This window comes from Palaemon carinicauda, chromosome 9, assembly GCF_036898095.1.
Source record: "Palaemon carinicauda isolate YSFRI2023 chromosome 9, ASM3689809v2, whole genome shotgun sequence".
In the NCBI taxonomy this organism is placed as follows: Eukaryota; Metazoa; Arthropoda; class Malacostraca; order Decapoda; family Palaemonidae; genus Palaemon; species Palaemon carinicauda.
Window position 1 is genome coordinate 158,959,929 of NC_090733.1, and position 27,517 is coordinate 158,987,445.

The 27,517-nt window shown below is 40.1% G+C and overlaps 1 protein-coding gene across 1 annotated transcript in view; it reads right to left on the minus strand.

Annotated features, from left to right (window-relative positions):
• Nucleotides 1–27,517, minus strand: part of Naa20A (N-alpha-acetyltransferase 20 A) — an 81,696-nt gene that overhangs the window by 21,531 nt on the left and 32,648 nt on the right. Inside the window, exons 2-3 of the mRNA XM_068380704.1 lie at nt 26,164–26,293; nt 7,406–7,542 (exon numbers count right to left, since the gene is read on the minus strand). Of these exons, the coding sequence (XP_068236805.1) occupies nt 7,406–7,542; nt 26,164–26,293 (267 nt within the window). The remainder of the gene's footprint in view (nt 1–7,405; nt 7,543–26,163; nt 26,294–27,517) is intronic.

A 27,517-nucleotide genomic window follows, 5' to 3' on the forward strand; every position in this document is an offset into this window, starting at 1 on the left:
AGAATTTGTGATATTTTGGTATATTTTTACCTGCATAAATATCATATTATATATTAAATATATGTATTTTTTTACGAAATTTCTAAGTACTCAAAAAATTACCTTTAGATATGGCCCCTGATATAAATGTAATTTACAAAATAATGAAGATTTTTTTACATATTTCTATTTTAGGATAACATATGTTTATTCCCTAAAAAAATTAGCCACTTCCTATTTCATTTGGGTACCCAAAAAAATTCATGAAATTTGGACAAATTTTTTTGGCCAAAAAAAGTTACCCTTTTTTTCTCATTTCAGATCTTCACCTCCATGGGTCTGACTTCATCCAAAATACATCAAGATGTGTCCTAAACATTCAAGAATCAATTCCTAAAAGGATTTGTGTATATATGTATAAACTTTTTTTTATGAATTTTTATGTAAGGTCTTTTTTTATTTCTACTTAATTTTTTAAAATATTTATAATAAATAGTTTTTCTGCAGATGAGTAGTATTTATCTTTACAGTTGTTTTAAGCATTCATTGAAGTTTTTTTTGGCAAAAGAAAAAAGGAGGTTACTGCAAAAACTGATTTTTCAAGAATTTTTTTTGGCGTCGGGGTCGTTCGCGTCCGAGTATACCCTTAAAGGGGTGTCCGAGGAGCGTACCTATCCAGGGTTAAATGTTCCCTACTAGGGAACAGATATGCTTATGAGAAGTTTCCAGCCAAAGCCTTTGTAGGAGACTAAGACTTACGATCGGGGGGAAGGAAAAAATGCCTATAAGGAGGCAGAACGTAAATGCCGTTTGTCTGGTTACAGGAAAGTAGCCAAGTAATGTACTGAATAACCTGGTTTCAGTAAGGGATATAAATATATAACTTAATAGAACGGAGTTCTAATTGCAAGATGTATATAGCCCTTATTGGCAGAAAGATCGCTTGCACGCATATATGTACTTGTCCATTTGCGCTAGCGCATGCGTATTCTCTGCCTCCAGGAAACGTTTGCAACGAAGCCGGTTGCGGGAATAATGTATGTGCGACGAATCGCAACATTATTGCCGAAAGAATTTTGATCGTTGACTAACTGTAATATTTTCTTGAATGAGAGCGAATATGTTGAGTGTCTGGGTGACTGAAGTTACGAGAGCCCAAGGGTTCTGCATAACTAATGTTATGAGACCTCTAAGGATCAGCATAACGAGGAACCGAGGTTCCTGTGTCACAAGACCCAGAAAGGTCAGTGTGATTGATGGCATAAGTTCCCAAAGGCTCAACGTTACCATCGTTACGAGAGCCCAAAGGTTCAGCGTAACTGAAACCTGAAGGTTTCAAGCGAAGTCTCCACTCCCGAAGGACTCCTACTGTCATGAGAACCTGCAGGATCAACATGACGAGAGCCCGAAGGCTCAACAATCACGCCAGCCCAAAGGGTGATCATAACGAGACCCCGAAGGATCAAGGAGAACCAGCAGGTTCAAAGATAACACCTCCGCATAAGAGGTTTGTTCTCCCGAAGGAGAATGTCGCTTAAGATAAGGCTCTCGCTCTGCCCCTGAAGGAGAACCATAAGCGTAACGGGGGACCTCCGATGCCCAGAGGCGGTCTTCTCTCGAGAACGAGAGACTCGTTCTGCCGAAGGGATAACCTGCTTCGGAGAAAGCTCTGCCACCGCCCCTGGTGGATCAGCAAACTCTTACAAGTTATTTCTCGCGAACAAGAGAGAAGTTCTCCCAAAGGAGATTGCCTGAGACAAGCTTTCTCCCAGCTCTATGGGAATACAGTGAACCCTCGCTACTTCGCGGTTCGACCATCGCGGATTCACCACTTCGCGGATTTTTTTCATAACCCATGTATATACATATATCGCGGATTTTCCGGAAATATCGAAAATACCGCGATGTGACTGATGGTGCGAGATTGGAGAAAGTAAGGAAAATTGAATCATGATCGATTTTCAATATAAATGAAACTTTGAGGAGCAACAAAGATATCATTTGTTAGAGAGATAGAGAGAGGTAAGGAATGGGAGGTAGTGAAAAGTAGCCCACAGAGAGAGAGAGAGGTAAGGAATGGGAGGTAGTGAAAAGTAGCCCACAGAGAGAGAGAGAGGTAGAGAGAGATAGGTAGAGAGAGATAGGTAGAGAGAGAGAGAGAGGTAGAGAGAGAGAGAGAGGTAGAGAGAGAGAGAGAGGTAGAGAGAGAGAGAGAGAGAGAGAGAGATAGAGGGGGGTTTAAATGTAATAAACAAAAAAATTTGATAGGTTATAACACATTGGTGCTTATGTAATATCAACTGTATACTGTAGACGGTTTGAATAAGTTAAGAAATGGTATAAACGATACTTTGTTAGTGTATTCGTACACACTCAAGAGCGGCAGCTAGATGACAGCTGATCTAATCACAGCCAAAAGTAAAACAAAAAGAAGTTAACAATACTCGATTTTCAAAACACACCCGAAATTTAAAAACAAAAGTACACGCTTTCTTAATGTGCAATTAAATATTTAAAGAGTGGCAATTTTCTAGAATAAAATTATATTTCCCAAAAAATAGTGGTTTGCTGATGAAATCGGATGCCGTATTTTTAGCTATGATGGAAATGGATGTAGACTCGGCCTAATTTTTTCGTTTCGTATTTAATTGACACTAAGAAAACTAATTTTAGTTTCTTCATCTAAATGTAAGTATTGTATAACACGAAGAGAGAGAGAGAGAGAGAGAGAGAGAGAGAGAGAGAGAGAGAGAGAGAGAGAGAGAGAGAGAGAGAGAGAGAGAGAGAGAGAGAGATGAATCAGCTGTTGTAATCAAATGGCGTGTTTTTGTTTCGTGAGAATTTCATCGCCACGACTATAAAAACAACATACTGTACTGAACTTTACAGTATTATACAGACTACTGTAATATGATAAAGTAAAATATTTGTAATCTATTTTATATGAAATGGGGCTATTTTTTTTTGTTTAAAATTTACATTTACGTATGTAAAACAACTCTCTCTCTCTCTCTCTCTCTCTCTCTTTCTCTCTCTTTCTTCTCTCTCGTAGATTGTTTTCCTGCTTTGCTACGTATGTATGATTTTATATAGATACGGTAAATAATATTTGTAATAACATATTTTATAAAAGCTTTTACTGTAATATCATTATTTATCACTTTCATCATGCGCGTTAAATTCCTTAGTTTGTTTACTGAGCGTACTTTATGACGCCGTTGTTTAAGGCGGCATCATAAAGAAAAACATTTCATTTGGAAGTCCTAAGAAAAATTAAGTAAAACATTAGTAATAACCAAATCAACATACTGTACTGAATAATCAATATAATGAATGCAAAAGCTAACCTATACACAGATGTGTAAATGCGTTTGTTTCTTCATTATGATCAGAGATAAACATAAACAAAACATTGGTTGCCATTTTTTATCGTGCTATTTGGCGTGTTTAGGAAACACATGATATAAAATCGCCTTTAATATTTGTGCCTGTTTTAGTTTAGGGTACTGTAGTACATGCATTAAGTGTTCTGTACATTAAAGGGTAGTTTGTTAACAGTACTACGTACAAGGGAAGGTTTTAAAAGTCTGAATATATATGTTAAATAAATAGGTAAATATGGTGTCACTACTTCGCGGATTTTCACCTATCGCGGCCGGGTCTGGAACCTATCTACCGCGATAAACGAGGGTTCACTGTAAAGCATAGGCATAAAATCTCTCTCTCGCGAATGAGGGAGAAGTCCTCCCGAAGAAGGACATAGCCAAAGACAAGCTTTCTACCAGCTCTATGGGGAAAAAAGCGTAGGCTTAATAATATCTCTCTCACGAACGAGAGTGAAGCCCTCCCGAAGGACATCGCCTAAGACAAACTTTCTCCCAGCTCTATAGGAAAAAAGCGTAGGAGTAAGAAACTCTCGCGAAAGAGAGAGAAGTCCCCCCGAAGGAGGACATCGCCTAAGGCAAGCTTTCTCCCAGCTGTATGGGGAAAAAGCGTAGGCGTAAAAATCTCTCGCAAACGAGAGAAGTCCTTCCGCAAGAGGACATAGCCTAAGTAAAGCTTTCTCCCAGCTCTATGGGAAAAAAGCATAAGCGTAAAAAAAAATCTCTCTCGCGAGAGAGAGAGAGAGAGAGAGAGAGAGAGAGAGAGAGAGAGAGAGAGAGAGAGAGAGAGAGAGAGAAGTTCTTCTCGAAGGAGTGACACCAAGTTGAAGGTTGACAGCGAATGCTACCTCGTAACGAGGGCAGCTCACGAGCTACCACATGGAGCGCAGGATAACGAACAGGGCAGCCGTGGCACTCAGCCTTATGTTCTATGTCACTGCTACCTGTGAAAAAAGGAAGTTGTGATCAATTACAATTCATGATCTGTTGCACAAAATACACTATTCGGGGAATAAGTTACCTTCCTTGTAAGATAATTCCTCATTAGGGAGCTGAACTGTTATACACTTTAATTCAGTAATGAAACAAACACACGGCAGTGTTGAGAACCTGCCGATCATCAGTCGCAGGGTAGGGCAGCAATGACAACTCCCTTAAGGCGGAGGCAGTCGGATACGTTGTCAACAGCAATTAAAGTTACAATTATCTAACAACGTATATTTCCATTTATACAAATAGACAGTCATATATATGTAAGATAAATGAAAACACACAAGAGAAACAAAAAGAAAAAAAAAATGAAACAGAAAAACAATCAAGGCAAGTCTTTGCGGGAGAGAAGGGCACCATGTCCATCCTCGACCGAGCCATAAAGTAAAGTGATTACTCAGCCGAGAGGTGTGAGTGAGCGGGGTAGCCAGTCTACACCCCCCCCCCCCGCTAACTAGCGGATGGGGTATTTATCCCTCTCTAAAATTATCATGGCTTGTCTTTCAGCTGCGTCGAAAGTATACCCTATAAATAGCGGAGGGTTTGTATGTATGTCAGAACAAAGATTGTTTGAAGCGTTGAAAAAAGAAGGAGGGGGGGGAGAAAGTGAAAGTTAAAAGTTTCTGGCTAGTAGGGGTTGGTTTAAGCGATTTAAAGCTCGGGCCAACTACCATAACCTTAAAGTGCAAGATGAAACTGCTAGTGGGGATGAGAAAGCAGCAAGTGAATTTCCTAAAGCGTTGGCTGAGATAATTAGGGAGGGGGGTTATTCTGCTTACCAAGTGTTCAACGTGGATGAGACAGGTTTATTTTGGAAGCGTATGCCTAAGCGCACGTACATCGCAAAGGAGGAGAATTCAGCGCCCGGTCATAAAGCCAGCAAGGAGAGGCTAACTTTACTTCTTGGGGGAAATGCTGCAGGAGACTTCAAACGGAAGCCATTGCTGGTGTATCAGGCTGAAAATCCAAGGGCACTCAAGGGTATTTAGAAGAGTCAACTCCCAGTCATTTGAAAGGCAAATAAGAAGGCATAGGTGTCACTTGCAATGTTTGAGAACTGGTTTATCAACCCTTTTGTGCCTAGTGTGGAGCAGTATTGCACCAAAAAGGGTATTGCCTTTAAGGTGTTGCTATGCTGGAAAATGCCACTGGACACTCTGCCCCTCTGGGAGACTTTTACCCTAATGTCAAGGTGGTTTACTTCCACCTAATACCATGGCCCTTTTACAGTCTATGGACCAAGGAGAGATTGCTTCGTTCAAGGCCTACTGCCTCCGAAGGACAATTGCTATGACATTACAGGCAAATGAAACCAAAAAGGACTTGACTCTGAAGGACTTTTGGGAATCCTACAACATCCTTGATGCTGTGAAGAACATTGCTGATTCCTGGGAGGAGAAGATTACAAACATCAATGGTGTTTTGAGGAAACGATGTCCTCAATTTGTGAATGATTTCCATGGGTTTGAGGACACAGTTAACATAACTAAGAACATTGTTGCCCTGAGTAAGGAAATCGATCTGGATATGGAGGTTGATGATGTTACAAAGCTACTGGAATCTCATGGAGAGTTCTGCTGGGGACTTGATACAACTGTAGAAGCAGATCATAGAGGAAGAAGAAGAAACAAGCGTTGGCAACTTTTGAGGCTCAGGATCCTAACATGGAAAGTTTCACTAGCATTTCCAGAGGCAAAGACAAAATGATCCGTAACCAGAGAAATGGATCAATACAGTACTGTTTGGCGAGTCAAAGGAGCCAATAACTCTCTAGTGATAGTATCTCAACGGGTGACTGGCGCCCTGGCCAACCTGCTACCTGGAAATATGAGTTAGCCTACATATAATGGAATGAGTGCCCACATCCACCCTACAGATAACTTACAGAAATCCTTGAAAAGTATCATTCTAGAGGGAGATTATTAAAAAGAAACAGTGCTTGGCATCTATAGGGCCATATGCTACTGTATTAATAGAAAATTATGATAACCTTAGTATTGCATTGTAACACCAATATAGTTAGTGAGGTCTGTGGTATGACACTTCAGGAAATTAACTCATTTTATATAAACCAAATTAATAAAGAAATAAATGCTTAATGAAGCTGTTTAAAGTTTACCTTTAGTCAAGATAAAATACTCACTTCTTGGTAGAGTACTTTTCATATTCATCTTCAAATAAATTAATTACCTTAGATTCAATCCTTTCATGGTGCAGTAATATGCACCCAAAAATGAAAGGCATAAACAAAATCAGTGACTAATTAGTCCCACACAAATTTTTCATAAGTAAGGTGAAAGAAAGCATCACAATATAGCAGGTAACCATATACAGTATATGATTTTTTGGAGGGACTTGAACAACTTACTTCATCGAGTCTCAGAGAATAAATTATACAAATATTTCTACTTTGTGGGTTTCCTGGAACATATACATAAAGGTTCTCAGGATACTGTGTATGGTATTAAATTACTGTACTTGATTATGTATGGTTTTAAGTATCTGCGCCCAGCAGAATATGATTGATATAATAGTGTATGGCCCAATTCCTATACAGTATCTGTACTTTGAGATATTGCAGTTGAAACTCCTCACTCCTCAATGTATTAAATCTATTTCACTAGTGATACAAGGATAGGAATAATATCCCATTTCAGAATCCACCCCTGCTAAGAATTTATTGCCAGGTGTCTTGTGTGGACATCAATTACATTTGTACCCATAATTCATGAATAATTCCTGTAACCCAGTTCAATAAACCTAAAAATATCTCGCTGGTATGGATAAACTACATTATAATGATGATAATGATAGGCAGCAACATCAGTGGAGCAAAAGAGGGATTCCCTTAAGGGCTGAGTAAATTGTCAATTGTATCGGCCAACTTGAATTTGCAATACTGTACCTCAAACTCCATTAAGTAAAGTAGCAAAGAAGGCTTGTTGCACTAAAAGTAGAATAAACTTTTGCTAGGTAACATTATATATAGTAATTTCATTTAAATTCTTAAATAGTAAAATTAAACAGATGCTGAAAAAGACATGAAATCTTACCATATGCATCTTCATCTGGATCGCCTGAATAATACTGAAGAACAACACGATACACAATATACCCCAGTTTCTTGTACATTGTAATTGCTACAAGATTGCTTACACGAACAAAGAGGTCGACAAAAAAGCAACGTTTCCTGTGTGAGAGAAATGCAGTGATGTAAAAATCAGGGTAATAACAAATAGTTAATAGTGCCAAATTCCAGCCAGAGACATGAATGTAAAAGTAATACACTTAAAAGAAACATTATTATTGTCATAATCAAAAAGGCTTTACTTTACTTATGCCATACAGTACAGCCTAATATGGAACTGTTAGTTGAAAGTAATAATCTATGGAAGAAAAAATGTCATGAATATTTTTTTTAAATATTTAACTTAGCCGGTGAATATATAATAGCTGCAACTCCGTTGCTCGACAGACAAAAAACAGTAAAAAACTTGCCAGCGATCGCTATACAGGTTGCGGGTGTGCCCACCAGCGCCAACTGTCGGCCAGATACCACTCTCGATGTAAACAAAGACTCAATTTCTTCTCTGTCGACGTGACGACAAGACATACTTTTACTCGCTGTAGAACCTGGAGTTTTCTCAACATATTTGGTGAAGTACTTCATTTTGGTTTGAGCTTTCGCAGTGCAGGTGTTTTATCTTCATCTTGAATCTTGAACTCGTTTTTGGATAGATTTAATTTTTGATGACAAAGAGAGTATGGACTTTCTTTGACTTTTAAATGGCTGACCCTTCCCTTAGACAGAAGTGAGTTTAGGCTTTTAGCAATTATCTTATCACGTTATAAATTAATTATAGATTTTCCTCTATATATTTTATATCTCACCGCCTTTATTAGGCCTCTTCGATTAACTTTCCATTTATAATAAACATAAAAATAAATTTTAATGATTTGTTTATATGCGACCTTTCCTGAGAGTAGGCGGTCCTAACTTGGAGACCGAAGTTAAACAACGTTGAGCCCTTTCAATCGCAAATAGCTTTTAAAGAGCTAATGATTTAAAACTTTTTAAATGAATATTTTTAATAAATATTTTATGAAAGATTTTCTTTGAATAGTCTTCGTACTGTTTTCAAAGATGAACTAACGTTTAGTTTATTTATGCTACGCAGTTTGCGCTCTATCGTTACGATAGAGAGAGAGAGTATCACGGTTTCACTTTGCAGAAAGAGTAAATCGATTCTGACGTTTTGTTCATTCTTCTTTCAAAGCTTAAATGTTTTAAATTCTATTTTAAAGGAACTTTTTAATTGAAAAACCTTTCAGTTTTTTCCTTTGGTCAAATAACATGTTTTTTTTGACGAAACGTAATTGGGCTCTTCTCTTAGGTGCGAAATCAAGAGAGAGAGAGAGAGATAGAGACAGAGGGAGAGAGAGGAGAGAAAACGTTCCGTTCAAGCGGGTAACGTTGTTCTCGAGTTACTCTCGTCCCTAGTCTCTGTACGGGGAGAAAGGATAAAACGTTTTTAGTTTTATTCTCGTCCCCAGGCAATGTACGGTGAGAGATTGAAAACGTAGTTTTGAATGTACTAGTGTTTAGTCTCTTCCCCAGCCACTGAATTTTTTATCTTAAAAGATGTTTACTGTTTTTTGCTGGTATTAATGTGCTTGCATTATACGACTGATTTCGCATTTACTACCTTTTGATGAGGGTAGAATTGCGTGCTTCAGATAGAAATCAGTAAAAGTTTCGATTTCAGTGAAATAAGTGCAAACAGAAAATCGTAGTGATAAAGTGATATTGCGCAAAGTGTTACAGTGTTGCGTCACCGAGGGTTCGTCTGTTCGTGCCTGTCGTTCACCTAGTCCGGGACCTCTTGCAAGCTCCCAAGCCCAGGGGAGAAGTAATGTCGTACGACTTATGGGTTCGAGAGGCCTTGATCAGCGAACAGACGTTCCCTCTATGGTATCGGGTGTATCTTACCAAGATCTCCCCTACCATAAGGCGAGAGAGACAATTTTCTCCTCGTCATCCGAAGGCTTTTCGCATAAGAAACCTGAAACAAGGTTTCGAGGCCCTTAAGCGAAAGTCAGTCCTTTCAGGACAGGTCCAGCATCCTGGTTGTAGCCATTAGGACAGCTCTGACCCTATGCAGTCATCGGAAAACTGCTCGCCGCCTAACATAAGCGTAACACAGACTCCGAGAGTCTTTTTGTTGGCAAGGTTTTGCGGTCACAGACGTTACCCTCGTCTCTTACCGCAACCATTTCCGTTGATCCTAAATGGGTTGTACGGCAAGACATGCAGAATAAGCTTGCCTCCCTTATGGAAGACTATTCTGCCGATTAGTCCGTTGAGCCTAGCCGTTTATCTCATCGAGATCCTGGCTTTCAGCCAACCTAACGTTCCTTTGTGCGTCCTGTTGACGTTGGCGTAGCTAAGTCACGTCAGTCAGGTTGTTTAGAACCACACTCGATGCGGTCTCGTGTGGATTTTCAGCCACATTTGGACGTTAGGCCACTTGCTGATGCTCCTGTTGACGTTCAGGACGTTCGCTAACAATCGGAGTTGACTTGTTTTGACGCTGTGCGTCAACCTCCGCATTCTAGAGTTGTTTTGACTGCTCTATCTAGGCGGTCAAAGCAGTCTCGAGTGGACGCTGTGCGTCCTCACGCACCTGTTGTTGTTGACAGTTCACAGACTGTCTAGCTGTTACATGACGTTGCGTCCTGGTCTCTCGCACCTGTTGTTGTTGACAGTTCACAGACTGTCAAGCAGTTACATGACATTGCGTCCTGGTCCGCTACTAATGCACCAGTGCGTGTGGACTCTGCTTGTAAAGCATTGCCGCCTCGGTAGGTCTCTCCCTTGCTTGAGACTCAGCTATTATCGGACAAGGTTCCTTTAGATGAGGAAGTTGCTGTTCCCCCTCCTACTGATATTCCCTTGAGGAGTCTGTCAGACGGAAAAGAGCCTAAAGCTGCTTAGCCCTCTATGGACTTTAAATAAATCATGCTGATTTTTAAGGATCTTTGTCCGGATCTTTTTGTAACTGCTGCTCCTCGTTCGCCTAAACGTCAGAGCTTACACTTGGCCTAGCTACTTCGAAGCCGTTGTTTTATAAGCTAGTGCTCTCTCGCTCTCCTAGAGAGCTTTACGTTTGCTAGGCGACTGGTTTATCACCAGGAGGAGTTTGGGGGCTACAGCCTTTGCTTTCCCTTCTTTTAAACTGGCTTATAGAGCGAGAGTCTGATATGACACGAGAGAAGTTCTCGGCTTGGGAGTTCCTGCCTCTGCCCAGATAGACTTCTCTAATCTCGTAGACTCTCCCTGGCGCCTGGCCAGGAGACGCTCCAAGATTTTACAGGTCAACTTCACAGCTGTTTTCGAGCCTTTGAAGTTTTGCTGTACAATTATGTCATGCATAAACAAGGCTTTCAGGGATGGCTCCAATGATCTGACAGCCACGTTCTCTGCAGGGACAAGTCCCTCAGGGATGGCTCCATGATTTGGCAGCCATGTTCACTGCAGGAGTACGTAAGAGGCAAGTGCGCTCAATGTGTTCATTGTCAAGACAAACTTCACGATGAAGTCTACCAGGCTGTCTTGACAGCATTTATGGAAGGCGACTGGATGGTCTCTCTCGACCTTCAGGAGGCATACTTCCACATTCCTATACACCCGGATTCCCAACCGTTTCTGAGGTTTGTTTACAGGAATGTGGGGTACCAGTTTCGAGCTATCGGAGATCAGAGCCTCCCTGTACCTGGACGACTGGCTTCTCAGAGCCTCTTCCAGTCGTCGCTGTCTGAAGGATCTCAATTGGACCCTAGATCTGACCAAGGAATTGGGACTCCTAGTCAATTTGGAAAAGTCGCAGCTGGTCCCATCCCAAACTATTCTGTATTTAGGGATGGAGATTCACAGTCAAGCTTTTCGGGCTTTTCCGTCGGCCCCCAGAATAGATCAAGCCCTGCTCTCCATCCAGAAGATGCTGAAGAAAGAACGCTGCTCAGTCAGGCTGTGGATGAGTCTGGTAGGGACGCTGTCATCCCTGGAGCAATTTGTATCACTAGGAAGACTACACCTCCGTCCTCTTCAATTCCATCTGGCTTTTCACTGGAAAAAGGACAAGACGCTAGAGGCGGTCTCGATCCCGATTTCCGAAAAGATAAAGTCTTGTCTGACTTGGTGGAAGGACAATATCAGCCTAAGAGAGGGTCTTCCCCTGGCAGTTCAGATACCCAACCACGTTCTCTTCTCGGACGCATCGGACTTGGGCTGGGGCGCGACGCTGGACGGTCGGGAATGCTCAGGTCTGTGGAACTTGAGTCAGAGGAGCATGCATATCAACTGCAAGGAGCTTTTGGCGGTTCATCTGGCCTTGAGAAGCTTCGAGTATCTCCTTCGAGGCAAAGTGGTGGAAGTAAACTCGGACAACACCACGGCCTTGGTGTACATCTCCAAACAGGGAGGTACCCACTCACTGACGTTGTTCGAGATCGCAAGGGACCTGCTCATCTGGTCAAAAGATCGAGGCATCTCCCTAGTAACGAGGTTCATCCAGGGCGACTTGAACGTCCTAGCAGATTGTCTCAGTCGGAAAGGTCAAGTAATTCCCACCGAATGGACCCTCCACAAGGATGTGTGCAAGAGACTTTGGGCGACTTGGGGTCAACCCACCATAGATCTCTTTGCAACCTCGCTGACCAAGAGGCTTCCAATCTATTGCTCTCCAGTCCTGGACCCAGCAGCAATACATATAGATGCCTTCCTCCTAGATTGGGCACATCTGGATCTTTACGCATTCCCACCATTCAAGATTGTCAACAAGGTACTGCAGAAGTTCGCCTCTCACGAAGGGACAAGGTTGACGTTAGTTGCTCCCCTCTGGCCCGCGAGAGAATGGTTCACCGAGGTACTTCGATGGTTAGTAGACGTTCCCAGAAGTCTTCCTCTAAGAGTAGACCTTCTACGTCAGCCACACGTAAAGAAGGTACACCAAAGCCTCCACGCTCTTCGTCTGACTGCCTTCAGACTATCGAAAGACTCTCGAGAACTAGAGGCTTTTCGAAGGAGGCAGCCAGTGCGATTGCTAGAGCAAGGAGAGCGTCTACCATTAGAGTCTACCAATCGAAGTGGGAAGTCTTCCGAGACTGGTGCAAGTCAGTTTCTGTATCCTCAACCAGTACCTCTGTAGCCCAAATAGCTGATTTTCTCTTATACCTGAGAAAAGGACGATCCCTTTCAGCTCCCACTATCAAGGGCTACAGAAGCATGTTGGCATCGGTCTTCCGGCATAGAGGCTTAGATCTTTCCAACAATAAAGATCTGCAAGACCTCCTTAAGTCTTTCGAGACCACTAAGGAGCGTCGTTTGGCTACTCCTGGGTGGAATTTAGACGTGGTCCTAAGATTCCTCATGTCAGACAGGTTTGAGCCTTTACAGTCAGCCTCCCTGAAAGATCTCACTCTTAAGACTCTTTTCCTGGTATGCTTAGCCTCGGCTAAAAGAGTCAGTGAGATTCATGCCTTCAGCAAGAACATCGGATTTTCGTCAGAAAAAGCTACTTGTTCTCTGCAACTTGGTTTACTAGCCAAAAATGAGCTACCTTCTCGTCCTTGGCCTAAATCTTTCGATATTCCCAGCTTATCGGAGATCGTAGGCAATGAACTAGAAAGAGTCTTATGCCCTGTTAGAGCTCTTAAGTTCTACTTAGCTCGTACTAAACCTTTACGAGGCCAATCTGAAGCTTTATGGTGTTCGGTTAAGAAACTATCCTTGCCTATGTCAAAGAATGCTTTGTCATACTTTATCAGATTGTTAATACGAGAAGCTCATTCACACCTGTGTGAGGAAGACCGATCTTTGCTTAAGGTTAAGACGCACGAGGTTAGAGCTGTAGCAACTTCCGTGGCCTTTAAGCAAAATAGATCTCTGCAAAGTATCATGGACGCAACCTATTGGAGAAGCAAGTCAGTGTTCGCGTCATTTTAATTGAAAGATGTCCAGTCTCTTTACGAGAACTGCTACACACTGGGACCATTCGTAGCAGCGAGTGCAGTAGTGGGTGAGGGCTCAACCACTACAATTCCCTAATTCCATATCCTTTTAATCTGTCTCTTGAAATGTTTTAATGTTGTTTTTATGGGTTGTTCGGAAGGCTAAGAAGCCTTTCGCATCCTGGTTGATTTGGCGGGTGGTCAAAGTCATTTCTTGAGAGCGCCCAGATTAGGGGTTTGATGAGGTCCTGTTGTATGGGTTGCAGCCCTTGATACTTCAACTCCTGGGGTTCTGTCAGCATCTCAAGAGGATCGCTGGGCCCCGTAAGGAAGACGTACTTACAAGGCAGAGTAATCGTCTAAGTCGACTTCCTTACCAGGTACCTATTTATTTTGTTTTTGTTATATTGATAACTTCCAAAATGAAATAAAAACTCTTAGCTTATACGATGTAAACATATTTAACTGGTCTCTACCCACCTCCTTGGGTGTGAATCAGCTATTATATATTCACCGGCTAAGTTAAATATTTAAAAATTATATTTTAATTATAAAATAAATATTTTTAATATACTTACCCGGTGATTATATAAATTAAACGACCCTCCCTTCCTCCCCAATAGAGACGCAGTGGGATGAGAAGAAATTGAGTCTTTGTTTACATCGAGAGTGGTATCTGGCCGACAGTTGGCGCTGGTGGGCACACCCGCAACCTGTATAGCGATCGCTGGCGAGTTTTTTACTGTTTTTTGTCTATCGAGCAACGGAGTTGCAGCTATTATATATTCACCGGGTAAGTATATTCAAAAATTTATTTTATAATTAAAATATCATATTAGGAGGATATTCATTATCAATTGGAATCCTTTAACTCATTTTGCAATGATTTTTCATTTTCTGCCAGTTGGAAATATTGGAAGTAAGATTATTATTCATGGAACAGAAAATGAAATAAAAATCTCTCCTTACCCTATGCCAAGCTGCCTCTTAGCTAAAAGGCAACCAAGCAACTCCTCAGCTGCTTGATTTTGTAAGCCTTAAAGAAAATAGTTCAAGTGTTTAACCTTCTTTCAGTTCAAGTGTCTAACCTTCTTTCTCACCATTATCATTACATTAAGGGGCCGGTTGCCTGATGTGCCCTCTCCAATGCCTTCAATCAAAGGCATCCACTTCCACCAAAATTCTTCTCTCCATATTAACCTTCACATTATGTCACCATCTAACTCTCTGCCTCCTCACTCCCTCCCCACCATCCATCCTCAACATGTACCCATATCATCTCAGTCGTTACACTCTTATCACCTCTGTAAGCTTTACTGTGCCTGCCACTCTTCTTATTTCATAATCTTCCAATCTTTTAAGCAGTGATATTCCCATAATCCACTACAGCATTCTCATCGATTCTCTCAAAACTTTGCTTCCTCTTTTTGTCTTAGAGACACGTTTCCAATCCATACATTAACACTGGTCTTATTACTGTGTTATAAAACTTGACATTTAGCTTGATTGGCATCTTCTTATCACATATATCGTATCCATGTTGAAACATTGTGACGGGCAAGAGTGCTCTCGAACTTGGGGAAATTGTTCCCCAAGTGTGAATCTAAATTTCTGTCTCTCATCTATTTCTTCTTTTCAATACTACTTCCACCTCCTCCTAATCTTATAAACTTACTTTTGTCTTGCTGTCTTAGCTCTAAGAGTAAAATTTCCCTTATCTTTATATATACAGTATGTATATACCTGTACAGTATATGCATATATATTTATTTCTTTATTATTTTTTGTTTGTTTATTCATTTATTATTATTTTCTTCAGTAATTACTGCTTACTTAGATGAATGGGAGAAGGGGTCACGAAGGGGTAATGAAAGCCATATGTGAGAGTATTGAATGACTTCAGCTGGTTTGGACCTTTTTTGGCAGAACTATTCTCAAGGGTTGGGTCATTGGAATCTTGGGGGATCCAATCCTTGAGGTAGGACTCTCGGCTTCTGGCCGGAAGCCCATCATTACAGATATGGGGAGGATGATTCCATATTTTATATGTCTCAGCTCTAACAGGCGGATTTAGCTTACACCTGTGCCTCTATATCTGTTTTGGTGCTATCCCACAGATAGGTTATGCAGTGGATCATCTGGCAAGTATACTCTCACTGTGCAGATAGTGAGGAATGCAAATTTCCATCCCAAAGTATGATACTTTCGTAAATTTTTCATGCTAAATAATATAAAAATGGAAGAAAATCTAATGGTGGATATCAAGCCACATTTGAATTTTAGTTATGGAAGAAGGGTGATTTTTAAGAAAGACCTGTATGAGTTTAGCGAGGAGGAAATCTTAGATACATGTCCTAAAGAATTATGTTCATAGGATTCCCAGAACCTCTATGATTATTTTAACATCTGAAGACCATGATGTACCCTCTCACTTTACAATGCTACAATTGCTTAAGATATGGGCATCCATCTAGAGTGTGCAAAAATGAAAAGATCTCCAACAACTATGCCAATCCTAACCATGGACTCTACTTCTGTTGCAAAGTGCACTAATTGTAGCCAGAAACACAAATCAACTTGTAAGTATGCCCTTAGTATGAAATAGCAGAAGCTGCTATTCAGAAGTCAGATGCAGAACATATCAGTGTGGGATACGCTAGGTGACTTCTAACAAAAACCAAGTTATGCCAATTAGGATGCAAGACATCTAGAAAGAAAATTGCAACACCTTGATCAGATAATGTAAAGCATCCTCTTGCTGAATCACCTCCTAAGGCTACTACCATGCCTCATAACTTAGATTCCGTGCCTCTCGTCAAAAAGGTACCCCCTCCTTCTTCTAAATCTACCACACCTCGGATGAACAGTCCAAGGCTTTCATCTTGGGCAGCATGATTGCCAGATCTAGGGAAGGAGTCCTATGCTAGAGAGCCAATAGATGTAACAGTCATGATGGAGGTACATAATCCTAATAGCTCTCCATATTTCAACTGTAAAAGAGGGAGACCACCATCCCTATCCCCTCCATGAGAAATGCAAAAATTACTATTTAAAATTGGTACGATATTCTATCTGAGAAAGATGAACCTGAAAGAAATTTAAATTATATCAAAGAATAATGTCGAGGTTCACCATCCCTCTTGATAAATAAATAAGAAGGCTGCTAAGAAAAACATCAAACCAAGCTTAGCAAGACCTACTATTTCAAAGAGAGTATTAGAGACTCCTATCAATTAAAAAAACTCCGATAGGAAGACTTCTAAGGAATCTTCCAAAAAGTAGACTTCACTTTCTCTTCAATTTTACAATGGAACTGTCAAGATCTGACAGATAAATATGAAGAAATTCAGCTCCTCATTCATGAGCACTCCCCCATATTATATGTCTACAGGAGAGCAAACAATGATAATACTCCTTGTCCTTACGAATATATTAGCTATAGGACACCATATGATCCACGAGTAAGAAGCCATGGCGGAAGTCTTATATATGTTCGTTATGACGCTCCCCACATACCTTTGTCTATTTGTACACCTCTGCAGGCAGTGGTTGTACAAATTGATATAGGAAGAAAATACACCATTTGTCCTCTTTATTTGCCTCCAAATGACATCTCATATGATAATTTAGTAGAGGTGATTCAACAACTCCCTCAACCTTTTCTCTTACAGGGAGATTTGAATGGTAGACATCCTTTATGGGGCAATGTTTTAGCAAACACAAGGGGCAATATTATATCAATTGTGAAAAATGAAGATGTACAACTCCTTAACATGGGAGAGCCCACACACTTTCATATTTAGATAGGTACCCTGTCATGCATTGACTTTTCAATTGAAAGCTCTAATTCCCTTCTTGATTTTGAAGGAGAACATTGAATGTTTGGCATACTAGTGGTCATGCTCCAATTATGAATACGAACAATACTACATCCTTACAGAGATCCCCTCAATGAAACCTTGACAAGGCTGACTGGAATAGATTTCAGGAACTAAGTGAAATTGAAGGGAATGCAGAACAGTCTGAAAGTGTAGATGATGCCATAGAGTTACTGAACGGAACTCAACATACAGCAAGAGTCAATTCAATTCCTAAAACCATGGGTTTATTTAAACATCGACCAGTCCCCTGGTGGTCATCAGAACTAACTACCCTGCACAGAGCCACAAGGAAATTTTTAACTCTATTGCATAGACACCGTATTGAGGAGAATTTAATCATATACAAGTAATGCAGAGCACAGTTCTGTCATGCAATGAAAGAAGTTAGGAGCCAGTCTTGGATATCTTTTGTTTCCTCAGTCAACAGTAGACCACTACCATCTTCTATATGGACTGATTGATTAGGAATGTTCTGGCATCCTGACATCCTGATGCCAATCTTCTTTATGGATGAAAATACAGTACAGTAAAAAAGATAGCAGGCAAATATACCCCCAACCCACCAACAGTTTTAAAGGTGAATGGTTAGAATGTGACTGGAGCAACTGAGGTTATCAATGCACTGGCTGATCATTTCTCGAATATATCTTGCAATTGTGAAGCAGCTCCTGGTCACCAGTATAGAAGCAGTGAAGAAAGGAAAATGCTAAATTTTGCAACAGAAAAGGGGAATCCTACAATAATCCTTTTACTGACAGGGAATTTGAGTCCACACTTGTTAATTGCAATGAAACAGTCCCTGGACCTGATGGAATTCCATATGCAATGATTAAACATGTACCTGTTAATACCAAGTTATTGATTTTAAGCATTATTAACAGAATATGGCATGATCATAGCTATCCAATTGCTTGGGAACTAGCCGTTACCTTATTCTTTTAAAAACCCGGTAAGGATAAGATTTTAGCAGCAAACTATCGACCAATAGCATTGACATCTTGTTTATGAAAGGTCATGGAGAAGATGGACAGTGCAAGACTGGTGTGATACCTGGAGAAGAAAGTTATTTTATCAACTATCCCATGTGGATTTAGAAAAATGCTCTCAACAACTGATATGTTGATACGACTTGAGTCTTCTATTTGTGAAGCCTTTGCTTCAAAACAGCGCTATGTAACAGTCTTTTTTTTACCTTGAAAAGGCATACGATACTGCATGGAGATATCATATACTTAAAGCCATTCATAATTTGGAATTGAGAGGAGAGCTACCATTGTTCATTCAAGCATTCGTTTCACATAGATTTTTTCAAGTTAAGAGTAAGTGAAATCTGTCGGAGAGGAAATGTCAGGAAGCGAGAGTTCCCCAGGGTAGTGTGCTGAGTGTAACCCTATTTGCATTACCTATTAATGGGATATCCTCTGTCATTCCTCAAGATATTTTCTAGACATTGTTTTTAGATGATCTCTCCATATCATTTGCTGGAGCTAGAATGTCAATGGTTGGGAGAAAATTAATACCCACAATAGACAAAATAATTCAATAGGCTGATATGAATGGATTCAAAGTTTTCAACAAGCAAAACTGTTATTATCCATTTCTGTCATTCGGGGAGTACAACCAGACCCAGATGTGTACATCAAAGGACAATGGATCCCATGCATAAGTGAAGTTAGACTTTTAGGATTGATATTTGGCTGTAGGCTTACATGGGTTCCTCACTTGAAAGTTTTAAAAGTAAAGTATCTCGAGGCACTGAATCTTTTAAAAGTTTCGTCCCATACACCATTGAGGGCAGCACGCAAAATTATTCTAAAGTTAAACAGCACAAGGCCTTAATTTTTTAAAAAACTGGCTATGGGTGTGAAAAATACTCTTCAGCCACCCCACGTTGACCAAAGATTTTAGATCTATACAGCATACTGGTGTGAGATTGGCCACAGGAACCATTAGAACTTCACCTATTGCAAACCTCCTAGTTGATGCTGGGGAGTTACCTTTAGACCATTACCGAACATCTTTAATTTAGTTTAGGTTGCAAAGACTTCCTAGTTCTTTAGCCTATCAGACTGCAAACCTTGTAAGGCATTCAACATGCTTTGAGTTGTACCCAAAATCTCCTTAACCTTATGGATTTCAGGTGAAACAATTGGTACACAGTCTTGATAAACAGGTAGTTAAAGGTAAAGTGCTTCCATCTAAGATATCATTAACCCCTCCATGGAAATTACCAGATATCTTTTTGTAAATATTTTATTGGTGTTAAAAAGAATATGACTGACTTGTAGCCAGGTCTCTTTTTATTAACCATGTTGCAGAACATAGGGAATAGAATTTTATATATACTAGTGGCTCCAAATCTTATGCTGGCACTGGATTTGGAGTATATAGTAATGCTTTTAATTGTAGTTGAGAGGTGCACTTCCTCTAACAGCTTCCCTATTTACTGCCAAACTATATGGCATACTAACTGCTATTGAGAAAAAAGCATCGGAGAAGGAGGGTAATTTTACCATTTTTAGTGATGCACCAAGTATGCTTCAAGCTTTATAAGTTTTTAATTCCAGTAACCCCTTAGTTTTAATGTTTAGAATGGCTTTTTATTACTGGAATGAGAGATATAAAAGTTTGATTTTGCTGGGTTCTAGTACACGTAGGTGTGTCTCAAAATGAGAAGGCAGATTTACTGGCAAATAATGCTGCAGCTGAGCTGCTTGCAAGAGGGTATACTATTCTCTGTGATGATTGTTTATCCAGCATTAAGAATTGGATTTATAATAATTGGCAACAGCACTGGGAAAATATGAGAGAAATAACAAATCTTACATCCCCTTGGAGGTATAACATGATGCCCCAAAAGTGGGAGACTACTTTTTGTCGTCTCCGCATTGGTTACACTTGGTTGACACATGAATTTCTGCTAACTGGCCAATACCTGCCATATTGCGAAGATTGTTTTGTGCCCTTGACAGTGAGGCATTTGTTGATGGAGTGCCCCACTTATAGCACCGAAAGAAATAAATATTGTTTGGGGCTCAAGATGAGGATGGCAGGTTCATCCTTGCCAAGATTCTTGGACATGATGAGTCATATGCTAGTGGCATTTTTAGATTTATTTCAGAAGCAGGTCTTCTGAGAGCCATTTAACTTTTATAATGAGATCTTTGCTTTTATGGTTTTAAATTAAATATCCTTTTATTCTTTATTCTATTAAATGATGTCAGTGTCAATGACCTTGGATGTCAGGATGGCAGGAAACTTCAAATCAATCAATCAATCTTTTCATATATCACTCCCGCTACCTCCCCCCCTTCCTCCAAGGTCCTTTTATCCTATTCTCAACTTCAGCCTAACATCTTCTGTCCTGACTTAAAGCAGATCCCAAGTATCTGAATTGTTCCACCTGTTTTATAACCGAACCTCTACTTTCATGCATAGCTACCCCATCCCTACTTTCCTTAGTTCTCATCAAAGCTTCTGTCTTATCCACATTTACTCTCAAGCCACCCCTCTCCAAAGTCTCTTGCCACTCCGCAGCCCTTCTTTGAAAATCTTCCTCTTTTTCAGCGGTATTCACCAAATCATCTGCATATAGCAACTCTCTCAACTCTTCAATTCTGATCTCTTCACTTAACACATCTATGACCCCCACAAATAAAAACGAGCTTAATGCCATCCCCTGGTGTAATCCAACACTAACTTTAAAGGTCTAACCTTCTAAATAATACTTTCCATAAGATAAGAAAATATAAGTTGCTAATATAAACCTTCATTACTCTTGAACAAGGTTATAATCTGCGAATACTAAACTATCATTATCATGAGCCTAGCTGCAACCATAGCTGAAAAGTAGAATGCTTCAAGTCCTAGTAAAGTGGCCCGGTAGGGAAAAAAGCTGTGCAAAAAAAAAAAAAAAAAAAAAAAAAAAAAAAAAAAAAAAAAAAAAAAAACTAAAGATGAGTGCTACTGCAGTTGGTGGTATGTTTGCCTACTCACTAGTCCAGAATTCCACCCAACACAACCATGAAGGCATGATAGATAATACAGTAATATAAAAAAAAAAAAACATACTGATAGCCTTGTTGAGATACTATAGCAATGAGAAATGAATTTGGAAATGGTATAACCTACACAAATAAGTGATTCATCCTACATATTATGTAACAAATAGACTCAATAAGACATAGGATGGCCCTTTCCATCAATACAAAAAAAATCTATACAGTACTGTACATGTGAACTTTACTGTATTTATTCAATGAAGGAAAGAAGATAAGGAAATATCCAACTAATTCAGCTAATCTGCTGGATATACAAGATAAGCAGATACAGTACTGACGTTTGGGCTCAAGTAAGAAGAGCTTAACTAAGTCAGGGATGATTTATTAGAAAGAATGAATTGAGATTCACTGTTTACAAGATACACAGGGCTGGCTGTCTCTGACTTTCTGGGTAAAGAACAAGAATAACATACAAAGGTTGTCCCTTGGTTCAATTTACAGGAAAATTAAAACCTTGGGAAATACGACACACAAACAATTTTCTTAATGGTGCCAGTTGACTGTCCAATTCTAGCTAGGTGGAGACAATGCATAGATAGATGTCTCGAATTTCTCAGGTTAATTTATAAAATCAAAGTAAATCTGAAACCGAATACTATATCAAGTCTACTTATGTTTTGAATACAGTACAGGAAAAAATCATGCAGTTCTTGGAGATCCAGCTGAGTAAAAGTTAGGAATACAGTACTGAATAGAACTGTATTTTTGATTGGTGAGCTATATGAATCTAAAATTAACTCAGTGGTCTTGTTGAACTACAGTATTCTTTAATATATGAAATATCTAATTTAGTGTTATTGTTGTTAAAATATTTTAGCTTGATTGATTATTACTTCTCTTGTAGTTTTATTTCTTTTCCTCACTGGGCTATTTTCTGTTGGAGTCCTTGGGCTTATAGCATCTTGCTTTTCAACCTATGGTTATAGCTTACCTTGTAATAAAAATTATGATGATGATGATGATAATTAAGGGATTTTGACAAAGGAAAAATTTATTTCTGGGTGAGGGACCTGTGTCGCCCAGTGAAATGCTCCTTATAGCACCATTTCTAAGGTATAAATACTGCTAAATATACCAGAGAAAAAAGTTGCATAGAATGCCAGGAATAAACCCAGCTCACTCACTCTAATAGTGTCGGCATAGTAACTGGGGCGTGTTAGAACCACTACCAGAGGTGCCTTACCAATTAGTCCTCTCCTTCCTCAATATCCCCCGATACTACGAGGTGCCGTTCTACATCCAACTACTGCCTGTTACTATGATTAACCCCCCCCACCCCTACCCATGCTTCTTCCCTCATTCCTACTAGCACCCCAAGCTTGGACCAGCCTAGGGCACCCCAAGCTTGGACTAGCCTAGGGTGAGGAAAAGAGGGGGTGGGTTCACTGGGCGACACAAGTCCCTCACCCAGAAATAGATTTTTCCTTCGTCAAAATCCCTTTTCTGGGCTCAACCTGTGTCGCTCCGTGAAATAGTAACAAAGAATTCATCCCCTAAGCTTGGAAATACACATAAAGGTAAGGAACTGAAATAAAATAGAATAATTTAATAAGGCGTGTTTTAATAATAAACCTTAACATACCAATCTCTTAAAGTACAATACTGAGTCAGGGACCCAAAATTTATTGGTAAAAATAGGGAAAAACTTCCAACAAATAAAGAACATGAGATGTCTAACAATAACAAAAAAGACATTAGTAGTATATAAACATCATAACCATGTGGTAAGGTGCAAACCAAATGGATGTCATGGGTAAGGTAGGGGGAATAGGCGAGGCAGGTGTCGCCCCACTCCTCATAAGGAGACAAGGCACTAAAAGGGAAAAAGAGAAGAGAAGATAGGACCTTGTTATAATGGTTCTGTTATATCCGGAAGAACCACGTTCCCTTCTGCCACTATTGCAAATTTTAGGGCTTCCAAGGATTTTAAATAGTGGCGTTTGAATACAGCCGGTGATTTCCAGCCGGTATATCCTTTCAATTCTTCAAAATTCATGTGATGAAAATAATTGACTGATGTATTAAGAGGGTCAATATTAGCATCCTTTTGTGCTGCAAATTTCATGAAGTCCATAAAGTTAGGGCACTCTGAATTCTTGAGGAAGCTGACACGCTGCGAGTTTGTACTCTTTGTGTTAACTTTGGGTTGGGAATCCGCCAAGGCCGGAGTCTCAGTTCCACCAAGAGAGGAAACCAGTTGCTTTTTGGCCAATTGGGAGCCACTAGGGCAATCTGAGCCTGTCTAGGACTTTCATCAGCATGTTTATAGGAGGAAACAGGTAAATCCTCTGCCAGTTGTTCCAATCTATGGACATGGCATCTGTGGCATAGGCCAGAGGGTCCAGGTTGGGGCTACATAACATTATAGGGTGCCGTTATAGTATGTGGCCTACCTTTTTGGATCTGTTATAGTATGTGGCCTACCCGGTTTGAATGTGTCCTACCTTAGAGAAGCTAACTTAAAAAACCCACCTAACCTATGCTAAAAGCCGTGTCCTTACCTACAAGTACGACGGGAGAAGCTAACTTAAAAAACCCACCTAACCTATGCTAAAAGCCGTGTCCTTACCCGGGGGGGCTGCGCCCCCCCGGACCCCCCCCCCTTACACAACATTAACATTAACTACATAGTTAAATACTGAAATCCATGTGTACTTACATGATCAATATTCGTAATAACAGTATGTAGGCCACATACTATATCAGAGACAAAATTCCGTAGGCCACACTCGAAAGGTAGGCCACATACTATAACGGCACCCATTATAGTTTGAGGTTGGATTCCGTGGCGAATAGATCTACTTGGAGATTCGGAACTTGTTGGCAAATCCAACTGAATGACTCTTGGTCCAAGGACCATTCCGACTCCAGCGAAGTTGTCCTTGAAAGTGCATCGGCGACTACGTTCCTTAAGCTCGCCAGGTGAACAGCTGACAAGTGCCAATGGTTCTTTGTTGCCAATGAAAAGATTGCAATCATCACATGATTTATGTGACTTGATTTGGAACCTACCCTGTTGATGCAGTGGACTATCTAGTATTAACCTATGTCGTTTCTTTGACGGGGAAAACTTTTTTAGAGTCAAGAGCACTGCCATGGCCTCTAGGATATTGATGTGTAGTTGACGGAATGTCACTGACCACAAACCTTAGACCTTTTCGAATTGGGAGTAACCTCCCCAACCGCTTAGGGAGGCATCTGTATGGATTACTAACGCCAGCGGTGGGAAATGAAGAGGTACTGATTTTGCCAAGTTTTTTACTTTCGTCCAAGGCTGAAGTCTTTTCCTGAGGATAGATGGTATCCGAGAAATTTTGTCTCGATTTTTGCTGTTTGTTCTGGATCGCCAAACTCGATTGATGTCCTTCAGTTTGGCTTTCAGTAGTGTGTCTGTTACCGAAGCAAACTGGAGTGAGCCTAAGATCCTTTCTTGGTTTCTCCGGGATGTTAGTTTGTCCTTGAGAAAACTTTTCGTGTTCTTTGCTATCTCTTTCCTCTTTTTTGGTGGAATCGACAGTTTGTATGTGGTCAGGTTCCATTGTAGACCTAACCACTGGAAGCATGATGCTGGAACCAGGCGGGATTTTTTGAAATTTATTTGGAACCCTAAGTGTTCCAGGAACTTCATTACTTTGTCCGTCGCCTTGCGGCATTCCTCGACGCTGTTGGCCCAAATAAGCCAATCGTCTAGATAGGCCACTTGCTGTATTCCTCGAGTCCTCAGCTCTTGGACCACTGTTTCCGTTCACTTTGTGAATATTCTGGGAGCTATATTGAGTCCGAACGGCATCACTTTGAAGGTGTGTGCTGGTTTGCCTAGCTTGAAAAGGACGAAAATGCCTTGCTATCGGAACATGATAATAAGCGTCTGTAAGATCTATGGAGGTGGTGACGGCCCCAAGGGGAAGTAAGGTCCGTACCTGTGAGACAGTCAGCATATGGAACTTGTCGCATTGAATGTATGTATTCAAATGGGACAGATCTAAGATGACTCTTCGTTTGTCTGAGTCTTTGGCACGCTGAATAAGCGACCTTGAAATTTTAAGCGTTTTACCTCTTTTATTGCTGTCTGATCATCTGGGTCTTTGAAAAATTTTGCTAACTTCTTTACAGCAGAATCATATTTAATAAACTTCAATAACCATGCTAAAACACTGTATAAGATGTCTAGAGCAAAATAAATGAGACTACAATTAGTATGAGGAACTAATTGAAAGTCGTAAACAAAGAGATCTGGAGGTAGCGACACCAAAATGGCTGCCAAATATACCCGTAAGGGAAGGCATCACACAAAGCCGCTGAGGCTAAAATTAACAATATTAATTCAACGTGTGTCGCTACCTAGAATTATCAAAACAGATAATTACAATACTTTACTTGGGAGTAGGGATCTCCAAAATGTCTGACATCTTGAAAACACAAAGCACAAAAGCTATGAAAACAAACACGTCTGGCTATCACTGGTTCTAGAAAGGAATGAGTGAAGAAGCGTGGGTAGTGGTAGGGATGGGGGGGGGGTTAGTCGTAGTAGCGGGCAGTAGTTGGATGTAGAACGGTACCTCGTAGTATCGGGGGATATTGAGGAAGGAGAGGACTAATTGGTAAGGGACCTCTGGTAGTGGTTCTAACACGCCTCATTTACTATACCGACACTCTATTAATAGAATGAGCGAGCTGGGTTTATTTCTGGCATTCCATGCAACTTTTTCTCTGGTATATTTAGCAGTATTTATACCTTAGAAATGGTGCTATAAGGAGCATTTCACGGAGCGACACAGGTCGAGCCCAGAAATAATAATAATAATAATAAAAAAGGAAAAAATACCCAGTACTGTACCGTACCAACATCAAAATACTCACTTTTCAGAAATATCTTCCAAGATAGCCATCAACTGCTTAGCCAAACCCAATCGACGATACTCGGGTGCAACTGTCAAAGCAGTTACGTGGCCATGCCAGTTTTCACCGTGGCCTTCAGCTTTTCCCATAACTGTTGACAAAAGAATTAGTATTTACAATTAATTTGCTTTACACTAATAACCCTACCTAGACACTTTTACACTTTAAAACTAAATAAAAGCTTAAATATTAATGCAATTTCTTACATTACCCTATGCAATTCTACCACCTATTGTATATGTGAAATGAGGGAAAAAAATAAAACCTCAACACAACTAATTCACTTTGTATTACAAAAACTTTTATGGCTGATGACTTTGTTACATGTCACCCTAAGGCTATACCATCATTATTAAACCGGTTTCCTTGCATTTTTTGATTACACATTAGCTTAGGTTATATGCATAATGTCTTCTCTTTACCCTTTCCTGTCTTAATTCCAAAACATTTGCACATCTGCCATTGGTAGGATATCTTGGTTAGAGCGTACTGGGAGAGGATATGGAAAAAAAATACAGCAACCTCCTAAGACAAATGCCATTCAAACATTAGGCCTATCCTAAGATTGAAAATCCCATTCTCTCACCAATCCGATGAGTCGTACAGAAATCGCAGATTGCAATATAATGCAATAAAACATTACTTTATAATAAAAAAAAATGGTAATTAACAACTCCCAATGAGTTGCAGCACTGTAAAATAAAAATAAATTGCATTTAAATAATCATGATTAAGACATTACAAGCTAGACTACAATGAATGTCATTTTTCTTTTTCCTGGATAATTTCAAGACTGTGTACGTCTGTGATACTGTAATGTTGCCTGTAATAATAACTGTGATGTAATGTAATGTATATCATTGGAGCATTGTTTGAAGGGATGGATGATAATCTAATTTTCAGTTGTCATGTACTGTATATCTATTGTGTTTCTAAATTTATGGTCTATTCCTATCACATTTTTTTCTATCATGAAACTGCCAAATGATGTACCTACTGCAATATGACAAATTCGTAGATAATTTGTATTTTCCTAACTATACAAACCTTAGCTATTTAAAGTGGGTAATTACTTTTGCGTAGCTGAAAGGACGAACCATAAAATTTTACGAGGGATTATTACCCCACTGCTAGTTAGCGGGGGTAAGGGAGGGTAGCAAGCTACCCTCTCCCCTCACACACCTGTGTTGTAGCTCCACTTTTGCTTAGAGGTAGGACTTCATGGGGGACAGGGCTGGCAGGCAAGTTTGATTAAATGAATTTTCCAACGTTTGAACAAGTGAATTAGTTGGAAAAGGATTTCCCCTGATTGGTC